Source organism: Erpetoichthys calabaricus, chromosome 14, assembly GCF_900747795.2.
Source record: "Erpetoichthys calabaricus chromosome 14, fErpCal1.3, whole genome shotgun sequence".
Taxonomy (NCBI): domain Eukaryota; kingdom Metazoa; phylum Chordata; class Cladistia; order Polypteriformes; family Polypteridae; genus Erpetoichthys; species Erpetoichthys calabaricus.
This window is the reverse complement of record NC_041407.2, coordinates 34,883,969-34,907,240: the sequence shown is the minus strand read 5'-3', so window position 1 is coordinate 34,907,240 and position 23,272 is coordinate 34,883,969. Positions and strand designations below refer to the sequence as shown.

The window sequence follows — 23,272 nt, the reverse complement described above, 5'->3', positions numbered from 1 at the left end:
TTCTTTCTGTGAGGTTTCCTCTATGTATTCGGTATTCAGTTCTGATGCCGTGATTGTCAGTGTCTCTAATTGTTCACCTTTTACTGAATCTATGAAGGGGTTGAACAATGGAGGAGATGGGACACAATGCTGTCTTAAGCCAGTCTTGATGTCAGACTTGTCGGTTATTTGTTCTTTAACTTTTTCCTGCTGACTGAGTGTGTGCTTAACTAGGATTATAGCAGTTCTCTGGGCCTTTTAGTGTACTTTGATTTTTTGCAGAGTCCCCCCCATGTTTTTGATCTCTCAGTAGTGTCATAAGCTGCCTTCAGATTCATGTCTATTCAGTGCCATTTCAAGTACCCTGTTGAGTATAAAAATCTGATAATCACAGCCTCAGCCTTTCCTAAAACCTACTCGGTCTTGGATATATCCTTTTCAGTACACTCGCCTAGTCTTCAGAGAAGTCTTACTAAAATCAGTGTAAAATGGGAAAATACAGAAAAAAGTCCTAACTCTGGTATCCTGACCACTGGACCACATAAGTCCAGTATACACTGTATGTAAATCTGGGGATGGGCTGTTGGTCAACGTTTGACAAAAGTTAATTCTGTCTTGCTCTAGATTATAATTTAATTTCCCTATAAAAATATACCTAAAGAGAAAAGGGCTCTCATGAATTTATTTAAAAAGAAACCAGTTTTATTCTGATTCAAATATTTAAGCAGTTCCACCTGTAATGGGTAATTGGTGCTGCAGCCTTAAATACCAGAGTCCAGAGTTTGAACTCTGGTCTCTACCTTTGTAGATTCTGCACATTACAAACACATTTGGGTTTGGTTAATCAGCCATTGCACACTGGCCAGTTCAGGGTGTGTGTCCTTTGATGCAGAAAGCACCACAATGGTTGAAGTTTCAATTCCTGGACTCTATAGGCTGCCCAAGTCTAATCCTGCTGAGAAGATGATGTCTCTTTTCTCTATGCTTTGGGAAGATGAATGCTTATTTCATTTATGGCGCAGAGCATTCATCACCATCACCCTCACACTGATGTCTACTTTGTTTCTTGTCCACACCCCAACATGGATATGCTGTGTGGAAGCTATATGTAATCATACTTATGCATAAAACACATGCATTTACATCAAATTTCTATCAATTTCTGAGTTCTAAATTTATTTCACGATACAGTATAATCCATCCATTTTTAACATTCCTTGTAAATGATGATGCCCAGTTCTCCTGCTCTCCCCATGTGGCTAACACTCTGTTTGTTAGATACACTTTCAAGAAACAATATGTGTCTGTGGTTTGCAACTGAGGTATGAGTATGTTTCAATAATCACAGCCGAGTTAGTGAAAGGGAGTCAAATTCTTCAGACAGCAGATGAACCCGAACAGTGCTAAATGGACCTTCAGGGAAAGACAAACAGATAAGCAACCAGCACCTCCCCAAATCCCAGATTCTTCAAAGAACTTCATCATCAACACATTTCAAGTTGTTGCAACTCTGCCATTAAATATCTGCATCAGAGGTGCTACATTAAAAAGAGAGAGAAAACAACTAGCAAATCAACATTTTGGTAAGTCAAAGAAATATTTTACATACATATTATACATGGCAAAAAAAAAATAGAAATAACTTTTTTGTTTCAACAAGATACTCACAATCAGGTTCATTTACAATAGTCATTAAATTATTTGCGCATTAAGAGTTAGTGTTTAAACAAACAAACAAACACATGGACACATTTAAATAATGTAAATACAATTTCAGTGTCAATGCTAGCTGTTTCTTGAAGGCACTTCACAGAAAAGTAACATATTAAGTTCACTTTCTTTGTCTTAAGTTAAATGCCACAGTAAAGCGTAAGACAATCAACTCAAACATACAAGTGACTCTTGGTCATAATTAAAAAAAAATAAAGACATTATAGACATATGAAATGTACAGTGAATATACAGTGTTTCATATACATACTGTATGTAATACTCACAGTCCTTCTCAATCCTTGAGTTTTTAACAAACTATCACAGTTGCATAGGTCGGTATAATTTCCGTCTGGTTTAAAAAGCAAACTTTCTTTGGCTTAATATACTTAGGAGACGTATGATGTACTCATAATAAAGGGAAATTCAGGGTCAGATTACAGATTTGGAAGGCACTACAGCCTTGGCTGTGAATCTTCTACACATATGCTGATAAGAAAATAAATATTTGAACAGTTAATTGTCACTATCAAAATTTTGGATATCAGGCAGAAAAAGTGGACAAATGAGAGCCTCACTTAAAGGTCTAGGTGAGTTATCCAAAAAAATAAAAAAACAAACAAAAAAAATACAAAATGGCTCACAGGCCTTCAATGTTATTAAATCGGAATCCACTTGTTACTCAGTTAACTAAAGACTGAAAATGTCAAATGTACAGGGGCTAAGATCTAACTTGAAAGCAAACTAAAGTGCCCCAAATGCTTATTTTGTCATTTGTTTTCATTAAACCCAGCTGTCAGAGTTGTCACTGCCTATTAAATCATTTAATAGAAACCATCTTCTAAACAAAATATTCAGCAAAGTCAAAACACATTATCAGATGATCAGAATAAGGGAGAGAATTATATCATTCTGTTTTGTAGTTATGTTTAAGTAGAGTTTATAAAACTACAAATTATTTAACAAAATATTCTAGATGAAGAAGTCTGTTACCCCAAGCAGGGCTGCATAGAAAGAATACAATTATGACCACAGATTTCTAACAGCTATGAAATTCTTCCGAGATTGAAGCTACAGTATAAGATTAAAATGGTATGATTTGTGTGTGGCTTCAGCTTTACAAATAATCTGCGTGTGTTTTAAATTGTTACCTGAGTAAGCAACAAGCAACTCACTTGCTTTTGTTTGTTCAGACACATTCTCCTCCTTCACGTCCCGTCATCTGAATGATGATGATAGAGGATAGAGATACAAGTCTACAAAAACGACTTTTGAAAATCAGAACAATGAAAAATGGAAACATTTTCAGGCATCTTTCATTTTAAACACTTTGTTTTAAACAACAAAACAATGCAGATGCTTTCTGTTTATATCATTTTCATCTGACAATATCAAAAAAATACTTCACTTCATTTTTAAGAGTGAAGAATAAAACACTCCCTTTAACATAGCTGCAATCTTTTACTTCAGTTTCAGCATTCTTCATGGTGGCATTTATCAGCCATTTAGTGCAATAATTTCCAGGCACTTAGGTTTCTCATCACTTAAAGCAATGAAACAGCTTCTAAATTTTCCTTTATGATAGTGTCCATAACGACTTGGAAGACAATTTGCACGTTGGAGGTGTCAGTTGCAGTGGTGAAATGGTGGTATATCAGCTTGCTGGGAGTTTTATTGAGTGACAGGAACAATCCAGCAATGTATCGAGCGGCTGCATCCACATCACAGTCAGCACCTGAAAGATGGGCAGGGAAAAACAATAAACTGGGCAAAGATAGCCATCAGATCAGCACAACGCATCAAGCAGCTCCAACTTAAAACTGCCATCTCTCTCCAGTATGCTTTTTGCTTCCCTTTGTCTCAGAAAGCATTTTAATTTTCTTCTCTTGATTAAGGTTTTAATTTTCAACAGGCAAGGATTCAAGGAACTGTGTGCAGATGGGTGCAAAATTGTCACCACCACCAGATTATGCCTCAAGGAGATTTTTCTGAATTAACCAAAGTGCAATGTGGACTAGAGCATGAGCCACTGCTCTTTAAAATGAATACAAACATTGGATAATGAAATTAACAACTCAGATGCATTTTATAGAATGCAAAAGGAGGTGGATTAAGTCTAAGGTGGTTTGGACATGTGGAGTGAAAGTCAGGGTGAAGAGCTTAGACGGAGATGGAGGGGGTGAGGCTGAGTGATGCCAAATAAGTCATGTTTGGAGGTGGTGTTGGATGAAGTAGAAAGAATGGGCCTCATCCTAAAGGACATGCAGGACCATGGAGAGCGCAGGAAAGTTATGGGGGGTAAGTGGCTAACCTGAGTAAACCCTGAAAATGGCAGTTATACTGGTGATGATGACGATGACACTAAAATAGGTGGATCAGCAAAAGCCATTTTGTAATTTTGGCCTCTGTATAATTGTAAGGGCATAACCACCTAAAAGAAAGCAAAGATAAGAAGCTACTAGACTCGAGAATCAGTGCTGATACAACTGAAATGTTTAAAATTATGCAATTTGTTAAACTCTCAAATTAAGTTTTCTTGCAAAGTAATACAATCCAACAATGCATTGTAATTTTATCACTTGTGCATTATGCAATATTACCCTTTTCATTCTTAATCATTCACCTCTCCTTTTCCCCACTAAATGATAAATCAGAAAACAAAGCTATTAGTGTACAGTATATCCATAAGCCACCACAAAGTAGAGGTGTGTACAAGGTTTTTCCAGCAGACCAACACAGCTGGGATGACTGAAAGGGCAGAAAGAGGGCGACAGACTATTAAAACTATGGATGAAAAAGTAAAAATAATGCCTGATATAGAGTTTGAATGAACAGAAAAATGAAGTGGAAGATGGCGTACAGCAATGTCCCTTGTAGGTCCCTCAGTACATTTTAGAATGACTAAGTTTAGAGGTACTGCAAATGCAGTGCATAACACTGTATTAATCCACATCCAGCACAAATTGAGAACGATAACATAATTAACTTTTGTTCCACTTATTGTTTGTGATTCTGAATATACAACCTTTCACCTTACACATTTTTAAAGATTCGAGAGGTGAGAGAACTTTTAAGTTACTCTGAAGTTTTAGTGGTACCTGTACAGTTGGGTGGGTCTATAGTACATAAAGATTTTGAAACATGGTTCATATTACATTAAACAAGATTTCTTAAACAAGTTTTTTTTTTTCTGCAGCAAGTTATTGTACACATATTGTGTTCTCAAAAAATAAAATACAAAGAGCCCTTAAATTTGAAGATTAAAGATCTATTTCTCTCTTATGCACTGTGACAAGATACTGAAAAAGCTACTTGATATTTTCAAGTGTGAATGAACTGTATTCTTTTGTGTTTTGAGTTACTAAAGGTCTAACTACCATGTTTGTGCCAGTAGGTGGTGGCAGTTTCAATAAAGAAGAAATCTGTGATAATCTTTTAAGGAGGTAACTAAAAGTAATATGGTGGTATACTAGTTAGCACTATCAGAATCAGAATATCTTTATTGTCATTGTAACTAATACAACAAAATTAGGTGCAGTCCCTGCACTGTCAAAATATAAATAAATATAATTAAAAAAGGATAAGAAAGGATAAGAAGAAATAAGGTAGAACACAAACATTCAACATAAGACCTTAATTGCACATGAACACTATTGCACAAGATGTCATCTATTGCACTGCTGTATTGGAGGTGATTAGGTGGCATTCAGTGCCCTAATAGCAACAGGGTAGAAACTGTTATTCAGTCTATTACTTTTTGTTTTGATGCTCCTATATCTTTTGCCTGATGGCAACAGTTGGAACATGTCATGAGCGGGGTGTGAGGAGTCTTTTAAGATATTTTCTGCTTTCCTGAGGCAGCGAGAGCTGTGTAGTTCATCCAGAGAAGGTAAAGAGCAGCCAATGATCTGCAGGGCAGTCTTTATGATCCGCTGAAGTGTTTTCCTCTGCGCTGTTGTGCAGCTGGAAAACCACACGCAGAGGCAGTAGCACAGGATACTCTCAATAGAGCAGCGATAGAAGGACACCAGCAGTTTTTGGGGTTTGTTATTTTTCCTGAGGACTCTCAGGAAATAAAGTCTCTGCCGAGCCTTCTTCGTCAGCTCAGCTGTGTTCACACCCCAGGACAGGTCTTCCATGATGTGGACTCCCAGGAAGCGGAGGTCTGACACCCTCTCCACACAGTCCCCTCCGATGTAGAGTGGTTTGATGTCCGTTTTCTTTTTTCCTGAAGTCCACAATGAGCTCCTTGGTCTTAATTATGTTCAGGAGCAGGTTGTTGTCAGTGCACCATGCTATCAGCCGCTCCACTTCGTCCCTGTAGGCAGATTCATCCTCCCCAGAGATAAGCCCCACCACAGTGGTGTCGTCTGCAAATTTGATGATGGTGTTGCTGTGGTAGGTGGGGGCGCAGTCATGTGTGTACAGCGTGAAGAGCAGGGGGCTCAGCACACAGTCCTGAGGAGAGCTGGTGCTGATGGCCGAGGAGATGTGAGGGCCTACCCTAACCCTTTGCGTGCGGTCTGTCAGGAAGTCTTTAATCCATATACAGGTGGAATATGGGAGTCCCAGGGCTAGCAGCTTACTCACCAATCTGTGAGGGAGGATGGTGTTAAAAGCAGAGCTAAAATCGATAAAAAGGAGACGTGCGTAGCTCCCCTGGTGCTCCAGATGGGACAGGGTAGCATGGAGAGCAGCAGCAACAGTGTCCTCAGTAGACCTGTTAGCCCTGTAAGCAAATATTTGTGCATCAAAGGTGGGAAGGATGAAGGACATGATATGACTCCGGACCAGTCTCTCAAAACACTTCATCAACACCGGGATGAGTGCTACTGGCCGATAGTCATTCAGGCAGGTTATGGGTGATTTTTTTGGTAAAGGGAGTAGGATGAAGGATTTCAGACAGGGAGGAACTGAGGCCTGGGACAGTGACAGGTTAAAGATCTTTGTAAAGACCCCAGCCAGCTGCTCTGCACAGCTCCTCAGCACACATCCAGGGAGACCGTTGGGACCTGTTGCCTTTCTAGGGTTGACAGCCTGGAACGAGCGTCTCACTTCGTGTTCCTCCACCCTAAGGGAGGGGGTGATGTTGTTGTGAGTTGCTGCTGCGTGTATAACAGCTGCCTCTGGTAGTTCCATCTCAAAGCGAGCAAAGAAGTGTTTCAGCTCCTCTGCCATTGAGGCGTCACCTTCAGCAGCTGCATGGCTGGTCCTGTAGTTGGTGAAGTGCTGGACTCCCTGCCAAACCTGCCTGCTGTTATTACAGTCCAGGTGCTCCTCAATCCTTCTCCTATAGTCCCTCATAGCCTTTCTGATGCCACTCTTCAGGTTGGACCGTGTCGTGCTGTAGAGAGCCTTGTCACCACACCTAAAGGCAGTGTTCCTTTCCTTTAGCAGCCGTTGAACCTCTCTTGTCATCCAGGGCTTCTGGTTTGGATACACACGGATGCGTTTCTCCACTGTGACAGTGTCATTGCAGGTTTTGATGTAACACTACCTCAAATCCCCATTTACTGTTTGTGTTTTATTTGCAGCTTTCCACATGATTCCAGTTTTCAACATCAAAATATAATAAATACTTAAACAACAAATAATGCACACAATGTACATTATACAAAAGTACAAACCGACAAAACAATGTCACAAACCATGATGTCATGACAAATGTGTGCAAAAACAAGTGTATGGTCTCTGGTTTGCTTTTGCAGGATCTCAAGAGATTTACAGAATTACAGGAAGTAATTAAGTATCACATAAAGAATATTTAATTTTTTTTTTGGATTTTAGGTTGCTAAGATTCCCGGGTCTTCCCTGCGTGGAGTTTGCATGTTCTCTCCGTGTCTGCGTGGGTTTCCTCCGGGCGCTCCGGTTTCCTCCCACAGTCCAAAGACATGCAGGTTAGGTGGATTGGCGATTCTAAATTGGCCCTAGTGTGTGCTGGGTGTGTGGGTGTGTTTGTGTGTGTCCTGCGGTGGGTTGGCACCCTGCCCGGGATTGGTTCCTGCCTTGTGCCCTGTGTTGGCTGGGATTGGCTCCAGCAGACCCCCGTGACCCTATGTTCGGACTCAGCGGGTTGGAAAATGGATGGATGGTTGCTGAGAATTAAACTACTATTGCCTCTCTGTGAGTAGCTGCTCTCATTCTATGCAAGCTGTGTTTCTTAACCATTTCTCTGTAAATGTTATATTTTAACTATTTCATCCTTTTCTTTGAGCACTGGAGGCTTGTTTGCCCATATGGCTTCAGCTTCCAAGAAGCCTTTGTTCTGGGGGCTAGGCTGTTTATTGAAGAGTAGACGACTAGACTTTGCAAAGCTTACTTTTAGACCAGTAATAATCATCTTTCAGTGGTAAAGAACTTACTAGTCCAATGGAACTTCCACGGGAAATTAAATTTCAAAATCGTGTCTTAGATGAACTGGCAATTTCAAAGCATCCCAGTGTAAGTGTGGATGTGTGCTCTAGACTTGCTGCCCTTTCCAAAAACCACTCCCTGCCTCGTGCTGAAAGCTGCTGGGATAGGCCCTGGACCTCCAGGACCCTAAATTATATTAAACAAGTTTGAGAATGTACTGTTATGTCCCATGTTACAACATCACTGCTATCCAGGTTTTGAAGTGGAAGATGGAATGGATGATCATCTTTTGTTTAAGAACAATGTCTCAACAGAAGTAATGCAGTTGGTAAAGAAAAAAAGAACAAGATTAGATAGATTTAGAAATAAGTTATCGTAATTCCCATTTACTCTGCCACAAGAGTCAAAGACAAAACCATATCACTACCTAACGAGTAAAATAAATCAATAAATAAAAGGGAACTTCCTACACCTTAAGATAACACAGCTGTCTACAAACTAAACCACCCTGTTGATAATCACTGTCATGCTTACTTTTTTTACCTTTTCCTTCTCCTGCAGATTGAGTTACCACAATGGTTTAACAGATAAAGACACACAGCCGAACTCACAAATTAAGGTACATTTCAAACCTCATGACATTAATCGTCTCCCTAAGATAGTAATCTAAAAATATAATAATGTTTTTAATGAATTATTTCAGGCGTCCACTTTCTTCTGATTAATGATGTATAGGTTTTAAAGGACAAAACCGAGACAAGACATTAAGCACGAAAAATAAACTAATAGAGAAAATTAATAAGCAAGTACTTGTGCTATTACCAATATTTGAAAGAAAAACTTCAACTGCAAAGTTTAATTGTACAGTACAGGTAGGAACTCGTAAAGCAACTATTTTCACGTTTATATTTCATTTCATAGTCAGTGCTACTGTACATTAGGATGTGATTTGCAGTACACAGTGTTCATATAATAGTAATGCAGAAGTATGATTGACAACATTCAAATAAAAAGAAAGATAACTATATATCAATCAGTTCAATGATTTCTTGCTTGTTTGGTAAGTGACATGCAGTCATGCAATGCAAGGACGTACTATTTCAGAAAGTGTTTGACTTCTCTACACAAGGTAATGACTAAACGTATTGTATCTACGAAATGATAACCTTTGCTTGAAAAGTAAACTTTGAGTGAGCAATGTAGAATACTGCACACCAGGGGCCTCATGCATAATGGCATGTGTAGAATTCGCACTAAAACATGGCGTACAGACAAAAGTGGAAATGTACGTACGCACAAAAAAAATCCAGATGCATAAATCTGTGCATATGCCAACTTCCACGTTCTTCCATTACATAAATCCCGGTCTGCGTGAAATGTAACACTCGTGCATGCGCCTGTCGCCCCTCCCAGAATTACGCCTCTTTGATATTACAAATCAATATAAATAGCCCCTTATGTTTTGCATTCTGTGAAAAGACAATGGCAAAAGCACAGGGGGGAAAAAGAAGAATTTCAGCGAATACCAAGTGGAGGCAAGGAAAAATGTACTATTTGTTGGTGTAAGCAGTGATATAAACAACAAAAGGAAGTTGATCAAGTAACAGAGTGGCGGAGAAACTCGAAAGTTCAAGTTCAGAAAGTCGCAAAGTGCCCAAAATAAATAAGAAGTGGTCAGATATCAAAGTCGCCGTAAAAAGGTGAGTCGTAGGCCACCATGTGAGTGTCATATGGAAGTGTATTAGGGTACAGAGAAAAGAAAAACAAAATAGGGACATAGTTGAAAAAAATGTCCAAATGTCATCTTTAATCTCGAAAATTTCACTTTAATCACGTAGTTTATTTTGTCATTAAAGTAGAACATCATAAACTTCATCTTAAAATCGTTTAATTTACTAGTTTGTCAGATTCCATCATAACTAAAGTAGCACATTAAATGATTGCTTTCTGTGTGTTCTTTTATGTGCTCTATGTGTGAATTACTACGTGCTTGTTAAACAGGCTTTCTCTTCCGCCAGCAGGACACAGAATACATTACATTCATGATATTACAGCTCTTTGAACAATTTAAATATTCAGATGTATACTTGATATAATTTTCATAATGATAGGAATTAAAGCATGTATTAAACATGGGGACATGGTGGCGTAGTATTAGCAATGCGCTGGTGCCCTGTCCAAACATTGTTCCTACCTCCTGCAAGATGCTTGCTGCACCGTGCGCGACCTTCAGTGAAATAATTTATTGCAGCAGTACTGTCTCTCTCAAACGTACTAACCTCCAATTCCTGTCCTTCCTTTTCTTTCTCTAAGTAACCAATTGCCACACAATCAGCTCTATAATAGATGCCAAGCCATCTGTAAGCTTAGAATGCTGATTCTTCAAAACTTTTATGAAACATTGAAATATCTTCGTAGTACATGTTCAGTTATTCCATCCATCTATCCATCCAGAGTCGTGCCAATCCCAGCAAGCATAGAGCACAAGGCAAGAACAATCCCTGAACTAGACACCAGCTCGTCACTGCCGCTCCACCGTGTCCTCACATGTTTAATTATTAAAATATACATTATTTTAATGAAGTTTAAAACTTATCTGTATAATGTTATAAACATGCTTTACTGCATTTCATCTTAAAAATGATATCAAGAGCTCCAAGAAGATAGCGCTTGGAAATCTAAATCAACTTTAGAGGCCAGTCGTCTTCATATGTAAATACGTGCTTTATAAAGTGACTCAGGATGTACAATATTATAACTGTAGTGCAAGTTTACATTGAAGTGATTGTACTTATATGTAAGTACAAACAGTTCTACCAGGAACACTTGATGGACTGATTGAGTGTGTTTAAAGCACTTGGGATGACACGGTTTCTGAACCACGAGGTCCCTACAGGAAAGGCTCTGAAGCGTTTGCTGTACTGGTTCGGCGAAGTTCAAATAGACTGTGCGCATGGCTGAGACAGCGTGTGCTAGATACTGTATTAATACTCCGATCAGCTGCTGTACAGCTGTGATTCCACACTTGGATACAGTGGGTTAAGTACTCAGCGGTGCACTGAGAGTAACAACGCTAAAGCAGCTATAGTATTTGGAATAGTTTGGCCATTCTGTGAACCATTATATGGTTACAGGTTGATTACAATGAGATGCCTTAAACTAATAAACGATACGTGGTTAATTTCAGTGTATTTGATAAAGCTGCATCAGGGATGAGAATCTAAAAAATAAAGGGAAACCACACAAGAACAGTAGCACTGCTTTGACGTTGGGTGCCACCAGTTTGCAAAACCGAGCAGAGAACTTGCATATGCCAGGGATTAAGCTGGCGTGAAAATATGCGTGGCTTTACGGCAAGTTTAGTTTTTATACATCGGAATGTGAGCGTGGAAACGGGAGTACACAACATTTTTGTGTGTATGCACCGTTTATACATGAGGCCCCAAGTGACAATATTATATGTCCAGATCTGGCTGGGAATATTCTGCTCACAACACATACAATTCAGAATCACTGATATGTTGTAGCACATGCATAGCACATTTGAGGTCCTGCTGAAACATTCTTTTGGGTTCTGGTATGGACTTTATTAATTCTTCTTATCAATTCTGATTGAGACTTGGTTTTGCATTTTGGATCATTGACTTGCTGCATGACCAAACTATGTTTAAATGTCAGAGACTCAGTCTTACTTTGGTTGAATTAAAAATAAAAAAGCAGAAGTTACCTTTGATTATGTTACAATTTAAAATGGCCATATTTTCTGCACTCAAAACCCTGCTTTCTAAACTTTAGAAATATTACAACAGCAAGACAGCAGAGAGCTATACAGCAAAGGTCATAGCAGAAATTAGGAACGAATAGTGTGTAATCTCACCTTTTAAATCACTACACTGACTACAAGAAGGTCTATTTCCACCTTTAATGGATAGACCCCAGGGCAAACTGGAATACTTGTTCATTTAAGTGTCTAAAAAGAAAAACAAATATAGCCACAAGGTATTTATTAACAATTTATAAATTAACATGGCCAAAAATGTAGCATATACATATGTGGAAATCCAGAAATTAGCTATTAAGTCATGTTTGTCAATTGTTCATTATTATGACACTTACAAGTTAAGGCTGAAGATCCATTATTTTGAAAGCTCAGTAGACTTGTTCCTTTAACTTCATTGCTAAAACCTTTTGAAATAATTAATATTCTTGTTTATTATGATGTTTTGCCATTGAAAATGTTTTGGAAAAATATTCTTTAACACATCTTAAAATACTGCACAGGATCTGGCTGACAAGGGTCACTACTAGCAAAGATAGATAGATAGATAGACAGACAGACAGACAGACAGACAGACAGACAGACAGACAGACAGACAGACAGACAGATAGATAGATAGATAGATAGATAGATAGATAGATAGATAGATAGATAGATAGATAGATAGATAGATAGATAGATAGATAGATACTTTATTAATCCCAAGGGGAAATTCACAAGATGGCCACCAAATGGAAAAAAGAAAAGGGAAGAGCACAGAAAGAACCAAAAGTGCACAAACCAAACTGATGAGTCCCTTGGGATTCTATTGTGAACAAAAATGAACTTTTAGGAGAAATTTGAAATGGAATCTTTGGAGACAGCTGAGAGGCAAAGAAAAAAGGAGATAACCTGTGAGAAAACCGGCAACATCATTTTGGGTACAAGAGAACAGGCAAACCAGCAGAACACAACAGAACTAACAGAAGAAGAGAGAGCGAGCAGGACCACGGTGAAATGATAGCAGGCCAATGCATTACCTTCTGGTCAAAAAGGGAAATCGATCTCATCCCAGGAGGGGCAAGTGGAACCCTATTGGGCAATTCACACAACACGCAACCCCAAAGCAGCCTACCACATTTGAGGATACATAGGATTTACAGAGGCTGGTGAACTGGCAGGACTATGAGGCCACAATAACCCCCAGGGTAATAAAGAGAGAGTGTAAAAGACTAGGTAACATAAGTGGAAAAGCCAGTACATCAAGTGTCATTAAAAGACAAAGATTTTCCAAGAATGTCAGGTACAAAGGAGGGTTTATTATTTCGCATGGTCTAATTCTTAGACATTTTGTTTTCCCTATAATCATTTGTTTCCTGTGAACATTTGATACATTAAAGCATAATTTTTCTGAATACTTATTTCCTTTACCTAGATGTCTTTGTAAAATAAAAAAACACCACTCCACTTTGGGATATTGATCACTTACTGTCAGTGTTAAGTAAGGCAAACTAATTAAAAAATATGCAACAATTGTACCACTAAACATACAAATTTAATCTCTGAATGGAAACAAACAGGCAAAAGGATGTGGCAAAAACAAATACTAGAAGCTACAATACCTTATTTAAAAATACTTCATGCAATATTTATAAAGAGCAATAGAGTGAGTTACTGAGGGATGTCGTTAGGAATGAAACAAATCAAATGCAGCTCACAAAGATGAGGTCAATTTAGTTGACCCTTTAGTATAAAATCCAATTTTCCTTTACAGTCAATAAATCATAATTAACATTAAAAAGGTATTTCAATGATGCACTGAAAGCACTAAGGCTGAATTACAAAAACCCTAGGGCAAGAACTGTGCTGCATGTAGCCATGGGACACGATTATATGATCTGATTGCTCCATTAATGATGCTAAAAGGATTTAATAAGCGGAAAGTTGCTGCCAGGAAAATAAGAAATATGTTGGATACTTCATAAAGCTATGTTTTGAATTTAGCGTTTAACTTGCATTCCAGCACTGGTTTTCTCAGCCATACTGCTTTACTGACTTTACTTACTTCAGGGTCCCAAATGTACTAGCTTTGGGTGAAAATCACATATAATATGGCTACTGAAATTGAAAATGTCATTTCAGAAGTTAAAATTTCAAAAGTTTTAAACTACTTAGAAAACTATCATTCTCAGGTGTTGCAAATTTTATTTATATATTTGTAACCATTCTTAGATAATTTTAAATCCTGTTATCTAATTTTAATCTTTAGATATTTATTGATATTTATATAGTGATGTTCATTTAGAAAACTATTTTTAAATACCCTCTAAATTTACTATATATCTTACAAAATCCTTAATGTGGGAATTCGGCAACACGATTTATGGTTTTACTTTTTATAGCTTTATGCCATATGCTAAAAAAGAACTAATACCTACATGAGTAGCCCAATGTAGGTCCTAGAAAACTACCACATTATCTTCTCCTTCAGTTAATTAATGACATCTAACAAAACCTCATATTATTCCTAGATTCAAAATTAATTTGAATAAAAGCATTCTTTCTCTAGTGAATTACCTGGCATGTCAGATCAGGCTGGATAACTTTTCGCTGATGGCATCAGAACAGATTAAATATCTAGGAGTAGTTATTACCAGGAAACTAAGACCTCTTTGAACATAATTGTGGTGGTATAATGAAAAACATCAAAAACGATGTTAATAGAGTCTTCCCTTCATCTTATTTTAACTAAGAGAATCAATATTGTCAAAATGAATATCTTTTCAAACGTCCTATATGTTTTTCAGAGAACTCCTATACATATATATCAACAGTTTATTCTCCAAGAACTTGGATACAATTTTAACATCATTTCTCTGGAACTCAAAGTGGTCACACATCAAAAAAGCAATTCAACAGAGATCTAAAGTAGAAGGCAGCATGGCACTACCTAACTTTCAACAAAAGCGCTATATAAATGTAATGAATTATTATTATTATTATTATTATTACTAGGCTGTAAATATTCATGCAACAACATAATGGAAGCTAGCAGAAGTTCACAAATCTACACCGGTTCTGCTTGCAATGAAAAAGAAATCATGTTCTAAATCTTATTTGTATGCTCTGGTCTGCGCTCAATTCAACACTAACTTTGTCAATTTATTACTAATTTAGTGGTCCACCATGTACTAAAGATATGGAACCAATAGGTTATATGCACAAAATACTGCTGCCGTACCCCCAGTGAAATCTCAGCCAGCTCAGTCACTTCCGTTGTCCATACTACAGTTGCGATTTTTGTTTAGTGGCAAGAATGTCAGAGAAAAAGAAGTTTAAGTTTCAGCGTACATATAGCTGTATATATGTGTACATATAGATCAAGCTTCCAGTAAGTACAAGAAGGTAATTAATTTTCATAGATTTATCTCTTATGTGGAAATCCGATCTAAATGGATCGTTGCAGTCCAGAGAGAGAGCTTTACAGTTACTCCCCATACCCAAATTAGTAACTGCCATTTCACAAAAGAGGATTTACACAAGCTGGGGTCTGAGACAGGATGGCAACTGTTGAAAAAGGAGTGGAACAATTTGTCCATTCCACTTTCAAGACTGGGGATTTGGGAGAGGAGAAAGCGACCAATGGAGGATGACACACAAAGAGAGGAGGAGGATGATAACATTTTCAAGGACCATGACTATGTTTCAGCTCTAGATCCAGAAGCTGTGAATATAGCAATTGATGAAAACCTGTCTCTGAGAGAGGAGATCCTCCAGCTGGGGAAAAAAATTGAGACCCTTACAATGAAGCAACAGTTCGGCTTTCAACATTTTGCAGGTTCAGACACAGACATTCACTTTTTTACAAGGCAAGATGCCCAGCAGACTCATGTTGTTATGTATTGTAGCATCTGCACCGAGCGCAACAATGGATGGATTCTCTGCTCTTTATGTGACGCTTTGAAGTGGCTCACTATTCTTAAAAGAACTTCTTGCCTTTTGCTTCAATAGTTGGAAAAACAGCATGCAACTGTGCAGAGTTGCCGTTTTTATAGGCACACCTGCTATTGATAATGTAATGTCAGCTCATTCATTTGTGACTCTTCCCTGGCTGATATAACATTTCTAGCACCGTTGCAGTATTACATTTACAAACATATTCACCTGTACCTGAGTAAAGTTTAATGACTAATTATTGAAATTCTGCTTTTTTTTTTTTTTAAAGAAGCCTAATGTAATCACATATTTGTCCCATGTAAGTTCATAGTAGACACACATTTTTAATGAGACTGGATCTTGCCTTCGTAATTATGGATGTAGCTTTGTAGCAAATTAAGACCTCCAGGAGAGTGCAGAGGTTGCCACCAGATTTGCGGAGCAGAGAAACCACTATATTTTTAAAATAGGGGATGATTGAATCAGGCTACAACTAAGGCCTACAGTGTTCCAACCCCGACACCTGAATATTAACAACACATCAAAAAAAAATTACCAAACAGATTAAATATATTCAGCAAACAAATATATTAATATTCATTATTCACTATATTTAGCAAAGAAAGATAATGACCAAAAAAATAAAAAACACCACGAACAACCTCCCCCCCCCCCCAATGATATTTATAGACCTGAAAAAGTCTTTACAGTAGGTGATGAAAGTGGATCTTGAAGTGCAATCACCTGTTAACAGACAGAAAGATGTGGCTTATTACTCCCCCTTAGTAAACTGTTTCCCGGAGCATGGATAGGGAACACTGTCCTACCACCAGAGTCCAGAAAGTAAATAGTTTCTGAGGCGCACCTCTTCACAAAGGTCATCGATGGACTGAATTGAGAAAAAAGAATCCATTGCATTCTTAAATCTGGTGGCCGTGCACAATCCTTCTTTGCTGCAAACATCCAGTTTGATAAACGGGTTTAAGTTCTGCTGAAGATGAAGTTGATCGAAAAACGAACAAATCAAAAAGTACTGACGCATCCTTCTCTTCTGGTTTTATATGCACAGTGCCTAAAAACCCCAAACTACAAATCTCACAAGCCCTTCCGCATTTGAACAAACCAGTTTAAAGATGCAGATCCCATATTTACAAACAAGAATCTGCGAGACCAGTGTTGTTATTAATATTTAACAATCACCAAACAGGACATACCTATAAACAAATGAAACCCCCTATGGGGCACTGCTACAGCTTTAAACATATAGTTTGAAGCCCTTCTGCTTTTTAGCCCCCGATGTCTGGTACAATGTTTGAATAATGCAACTTACATCGTTTACCATAAGTTTGGGCACATCTTGAAGTGATCAGGTGAAGAAAAAAAAAAACACCATAACTTATCAGTTTTGATATCAGTGCCAGACGTACAGCAGCTGGCTGACGAAGAATCCAGAAGAGAGCGTGCATATGGCCTATTTAGCTATTTTTTGCTGTTCCTATATGTGATAATCACCTAACATATGCAGCATTTATTCTAAGGAAGATGCTTGGCATTATGAGAGATATCTGTATATTAATGATGTATTTGCATCTTCATCTCTGAACTTTAACCTTCCAACTTCACACATTTTATCCTATATACAAATTAGAATCTTAAAATTTAAAATTATATGTTGACTAAAGCATAACACTTGACTGTTTCAAGACAAAGTAGAAACATTTTTTAATATCTCATTTAATAATTACCACAAATTAGACAATTTCAGCTGAGTTACTCACACATAGGCAGATGATTAATTTCTTAGAGATTAACTTTTAAAAAAAAAAAATGTTTACCTTGTGTTTAGAAACAGTGATTCTAAATGATTCAAATATTTAAAAAAAACTGTTGTTTGAAGTGACAAAACACCCAAAGGTACACAACTAAAGTTACAAAAATAAAAAATAGAAAAGCAATTGCCTAGTTGTAACAACTGATACTGTATAATGGGGCTATAATTCCAAATGTAAATTTTGCTTATTTATTTATTTTTTTCAGAACATATGCTTTTATCTCGTTTCATTTAACAGACAGTTGACTGTTAACTCTATAGTTAAGAGAACACTTATATGATATTTTCTAAACATTAATACTGTGTGAGGTATTTTAGTAATTCATATACATTTACCTTAGTAGACACATTCATATACTGAAAAATTACACTTTGATATAACAAACAACATTTTTTCAAATATTCTTCAGTAAAAATGACAATAGAAATATGTTTTCTGTTTGTAGATGGCAGTATTATTATGCTAGCATTCAAAAAAAATTTAGTGCACATCAATTAGTGTACTACAATTCTTCTTTTAATTGGTATTAATGGAAGCTTAAATGGTATATGTTACACACTACACTGACATAAAACAAATCTGTTTATTAACTTACTCTTCAGTATTTGTGTTAGAAATGTTGCTTTTATTCTGGCTCCTCATAACACTGACTTTATTAATTTTGTTTCTGCTTTCTTAGGGTAACATAATCAAAGCCTTGGCTAAAACAGTGTTTAAGGTATGATTTCCATTCAGATTATTCTTGAAGTAAAAAAAAAAAAAACAGATTATAATATCATGCCAGTATATTTGTGCAATTTGTTCTGTTGTCTTTTCTCACTCCCTCTAAGAATCTATAAATTATGAGAAGCTAACTTGCTATTGTAACATCCAACTGTGTTAAAGAGAAAAACACAGAAGCAAACTGTATGAGGTACTTACCTCTAAATTGTGGTAAGTACAACCGTAAATGTCTCCCAGAGTGCAAAATCTTCTCTTGGAACAGATCAATTTTATTTAGAAACAAAATCTACAAAGGAGGGAAAAAAAACATTCAGTAAACTAAATGTAAACACAACACACATTTCCTGTTCTATTTTTCTATATCTAGACCACACTGTCTATCAGTAAATTAAATCTACACAAATTTCCATCCACCCCTAATTTCTAATATAATTCAAATAAACAAGATAGGATACATGATTTTAATCTAGAAGAGAATGATCCAGCTGTAGGTCTTGCTCTGATCCCATGTATCTGTGGTTAACAGTGGGGGTCTAAGCACAGCACTCTGCATTTATATATTTCTCAAAAGAAACATGAGTAATATTAATAATAATTCTTTGCATTTATATAGCGCTTTTCTCACTACTCAAAGCACTTAGCAAGGCAGTATTTTACCATATGAAGTATGTTGTCACATTAGAGATTTCAAAAGAATGTATTCTTCAAAGCATGCAATGTTTCAAAAATGTAGGTGAATGTCCATCCATCCATTTACAAAAACATTCAAATCAAGGGTGTAAGAATCAGAAAGCCTATGCCAGCAATACTGGGTTCAAGACAAGAATAAGCTTTTGATGGAGCAACAGTTCATAGTACTGGACTCTTATTCATAGCACCAGAAACACACAGGCACTCATATGGGTTAATTTAGAGTTGTCGATTAACCTACCTGGAGAGAAACTCCTCATGATCAGGTGGAAAAATGTAGAGTGAAAACAGACAGTGACCAGGTCAGGAATTACATGATTTTAGATCAAGTGTACACGGTGAAACACTATTTGCCTTACCATCACCATTCTTAAATTAAAGTGTTCATTTCCAGAAACAGCAAGTTACACTATATTCAGAAACGAGTACATTTTTGTTAACCATCTACACAGTTATTGTCTGTTATACCTGGATTTTTATCACTCTTTAATTTAATATTGTTTTTTAACAATATGCTGCTGCTAGAGTATGTGAATTTCCTCTTGGGATTAAGTAGTACTAGGGTGTTGTACCGTGTTAGCCATTATGAATGTAGCGAAAAGCCAAGCAAAATGACACCTTTTATTGGCTAACTAGAAAGATTACAATATGCAAGCTTTCGAGGCAACTCAGGCCCCTTCTTCAGGCAAGAAATAACATTTTTTAAGTGGTGGGAATAAGCCTTCCATGCAATAAATATATAACTATATAATTTTTGTAAAGTAAAAGCATTGAAATTTTAAGCTTTAAATTTTTTTTACATTGAAAATGCTGTGGTGCTTCACAACATTTCAGTTCCTGGAAGAGATACACAAATAAAAAATGGTTGAGGAATTATAGATTTAAGCACGAAGTAAGGAAAAAAAAAGATGGAAATTCTCAGGTGTTTGGTTTCTGAGCAGTAGCAATCATAAAACACACTGAAAGAAAATGCAGTCTGTGAAAAGCATACTACTTAGAATTCAAAAAACATATCAAAAATTAAAAATTGGAAAAGAAAAACTTTGCACTACTAATTAAATTTAGTAATTTAAAAGACACTGAAATTCATGCAAAATAAATATGAAAACACAAAAGAAATGGTCTAAACAGGTAAATATGCATAATATTCAGAACATAAGACATTGTCTTAAAAAGACAAGAAAAAAAATGTAATTAACAGAAATGCCAAAAATTGCAACCAGCATACAAAATGGAAGTAACAATAATGAGAAACAAAATCCTGTATTACCTGAAAGAAAAAAACAAGCAAAAAGATAAAAAGCCTCAGATATGTATTACAAAAATGATATTTTACCAAAGCCTTTATTAAAGAAGAAATAAACAGAAGGTATCAGGCAAAATTAAATTCAAGTTCTTAAACTATGGAATTTAAAGTAAAAATGTCAGATATGTTTCATGGTGAAAGTGTATAGATAGATAGATAGATAGATAGATAGATAGATAGATAGATAGATAGATAGATAGATAGATAGATAGATAGATAGATAGATAGATACTTTATTAATCCCAATGGGAAATTCACATTCTTCAGCAGCAGCATACTGATACAATAAATAATATTAAATTAAAAAATGATAACAATGCAGGTGAAAAACAGAAAAACAGAAAATAACTATGTATAATGTTGAATGTTAACGTTTACCCCTCTGGGTGGAATTAAAGAGTCGCATAGTTTGGGGGAGAAACGATCTCCTCAATCTGTCAGTGGAGCAGGACAGTGACAGCAGTCTGTCGCTGAAGCTGCTCTTCTGTCTGGAGATGATACTATTAAGTGGATGCAGTGGATTCTCCATAATTGATAGGAGCCTGCTGAGCGCCCTTCGCTCTGCCACAGATGTTAAACTGTCCAGCTCCATGCCAACAATAGAGCTTGCCTTCCTCACCAGTTTGTCCAGACGTGAGGCGTCTTTCCTCTTAATGCTGCCTCCCCAGCACACCACTGCGTAGAAGAGGGCGCTCGCCACAACTGTCTGATAGAACATCTGCAGCATCTTATTGCAGATGTTGAAGGACGCCAGCCTTCTAAGGTAGTATAACCGGCTCTGTCCTTTCTTGCACAGCGCATCAGTATTGGCAGTCCAGTCTAATTTATCATCCAGCTGCACTCCCAGATATTTATAGGTCTGCACCATCTGCACACAGTCACCTTTGATGATCACTGGGTCTATGAGGGGTCTGGGCCTCCTAAAATCCACCACCAGCTCCTTGGTTTTGCTGGTGTTCAGGTGTAGGTGGTTTGTGTCGCACCATTTAACAAAGTCATTGATTAGGTCCCTATACTCCTCCTCCAGCCCATTCCTGATGCAGCCTACGATAGCAGTGTCATCAGTGAACTTTTGCACATGGCAGGACTCCGAGTTGTATTGGAAGTCTGATGTATATAGGCTGAACAGGACCGGAGAAAGTACAGTCCCCTGTGGCGCTCCTGTGTTGCTGACCACAATGTCAGACGTGCAGTTCCCAAGACGCACATACTGAGGTCTGTCTTTAAGATAGTCCACGATCCATGCCACTAGGTATGAATCTAATCCCATCTCTGTCAGCTTGTCCCTAAGGAGCAGAGGTTGGATTGTGTTGAAGGCGCTAGAGAAGTCTAGAAACATAATTCTTACAGCACCACTACCTCTGTCCAAGTGAGAGAGGGATCGGTGTAGCATATAGATGATGGCATCCTCTGCTCCCACCTTCTCCTGATATGCAAACTGCAGAGGGTCAAGGGCGTGTTGAACCTGTGGCCTAAGGTGGTGAAGCAGCAGCCTCTCCATGGTCTTCATCACATGTGATGTCAGAGCAACAGGCCGAAAGTCATTCAGCTCACTAGGACATGATACCTTTGGGACTGGGGTGATACAAGATGTTTTCCAAATGTATTGTAAACTAACAAAAAACCTGGGATAGTAAAAACTATACCAATACTGTAGTGTTACATGAATGAAAACTGTTAATAATAATATTAAACAATAATTTCAAACAGACTCATATTTAATGACAGGAAATGTGTACAATTCATTCTTATCTAGAAGTGATAAAAAATGGTTCCCAGTAATTTGGACCAATGCTTCTTATTTCAGGAGTTTTCTGTGATGCTACAACATGAGTGAACCTTATTTATTCTCATAAAGACATGCCTGATCTATGCTTTCAATAGCAAAACCCTTCTGCTTTTTCTGCTTTCAAACCCAGAAAAGGGATTGTGGCTCTTCAACATAACATTTTTAATGGAAAGACCTCATGCGAAAATATAAGCTCTTCTCCTTTCCCTACAGAACTTAAGTAATATTAATTGAAAACACCACAAAGAAACCCCCCAAGCATGTGGTTTCAAATAGACACTAAATATAACCCTACAGTATAGAATAAATGGTAGAAGTATCAAAGTAACACTCTCACTCTTGGAACAGCATATGCAATATACAAAAAAAAATCTCAAAAAGATGAGTTTACTAAGGTCAAAATACATGTTCACTCTAAAAGAACAAATACCGTAGACCCCAGTGAAGTTGTGGTTCCGGTTTCGCGGACTCAGTCGTTCTCAGATTTTTCCTTAGAACCTAACTATTAATTGTTAGCGGAAAGAGCAAATATCCTCTGTAATTTTTTATGGCTTTTTTCGTGGCAATACTGTGCTGTAGAGAGAACCGCGGCTTGGGATGGTAAAAGTAGCCAATAGAATTTGAAACTGCAACTTCCAGCAGTCCCTGCAGTGAATCTGATTGGTCTTCTGCTGAGAACAGGAGGCAACCGCTGAGGGAAACGCGGTTTGGGATGGTGAAAGTAGCCAATCTGAGAGCGTTATTCGTCTATCCTTGCTGTGATTGATTGCTGCCCTGTGACGCGACTCCAGCTGACTGTCCTCGTGTTTTTCATTTTGTTACTGTAATTATTTTGTTATTCTTAAACGCACAAGATGTCGCCGAATCGCCCTGCACCTTCTAAGGCTTCTGGCACTAAGCCTAAGCACCAGAAGAACTTTAAAACACTCCAGGAGAAGGTTGAACTACTGGATTTGCTCCGGGAACTAAAAAGTTATGCTGCAGTAGCATGCCACTATGGCATTAATGAAAGCACCGCATGCTACATAAAGAAGAACCAAGCAGCAATCAGTAGTACCGTATCTGTAAGTTTCTGTGATAGTGCCAAAGAGGTAACGACTGTAAGGAATAAAAATATCGTCAGGATTGAATCTGCCTTGGCATTGTGGATCACCGACTCCAGGAAGAAGAACATCCCCTTGGACGGTAACATCATC

General features: G+C 37.5%; 1 protein-coding gene across 1 annotated transcript in view; it reads right to left on the bottom strand.

The window, feature by feature from the left end:
• Positions 1-876: 876 nt before the first annotated feature.
• The window catches only part of gnav1 (guanine nucleotide binding protein (G protein) alpha v1), a 443,998-nt gene continuing 421,602 nt past the window's right edge, over positions 877-23,272 (bottom strand). Inside the window, exons 8-9 of the mRNA XM_051936251.1 lie at positions 18,490-18,577; positions 877-3,424 (exon numbers count right to left, since the gene is read on the bottom strand). Of these exons, the coding sequence (XP_051792211.1) occupies positions 3,234-3,424; positions 18,490-18,577 (279 nt within the window). The 3' untranslated portion in view covers positions 877-3,233. The remainder of the gene's footprint in view (positions 3,425-18,489; positions 18,578-23,272) is intronic.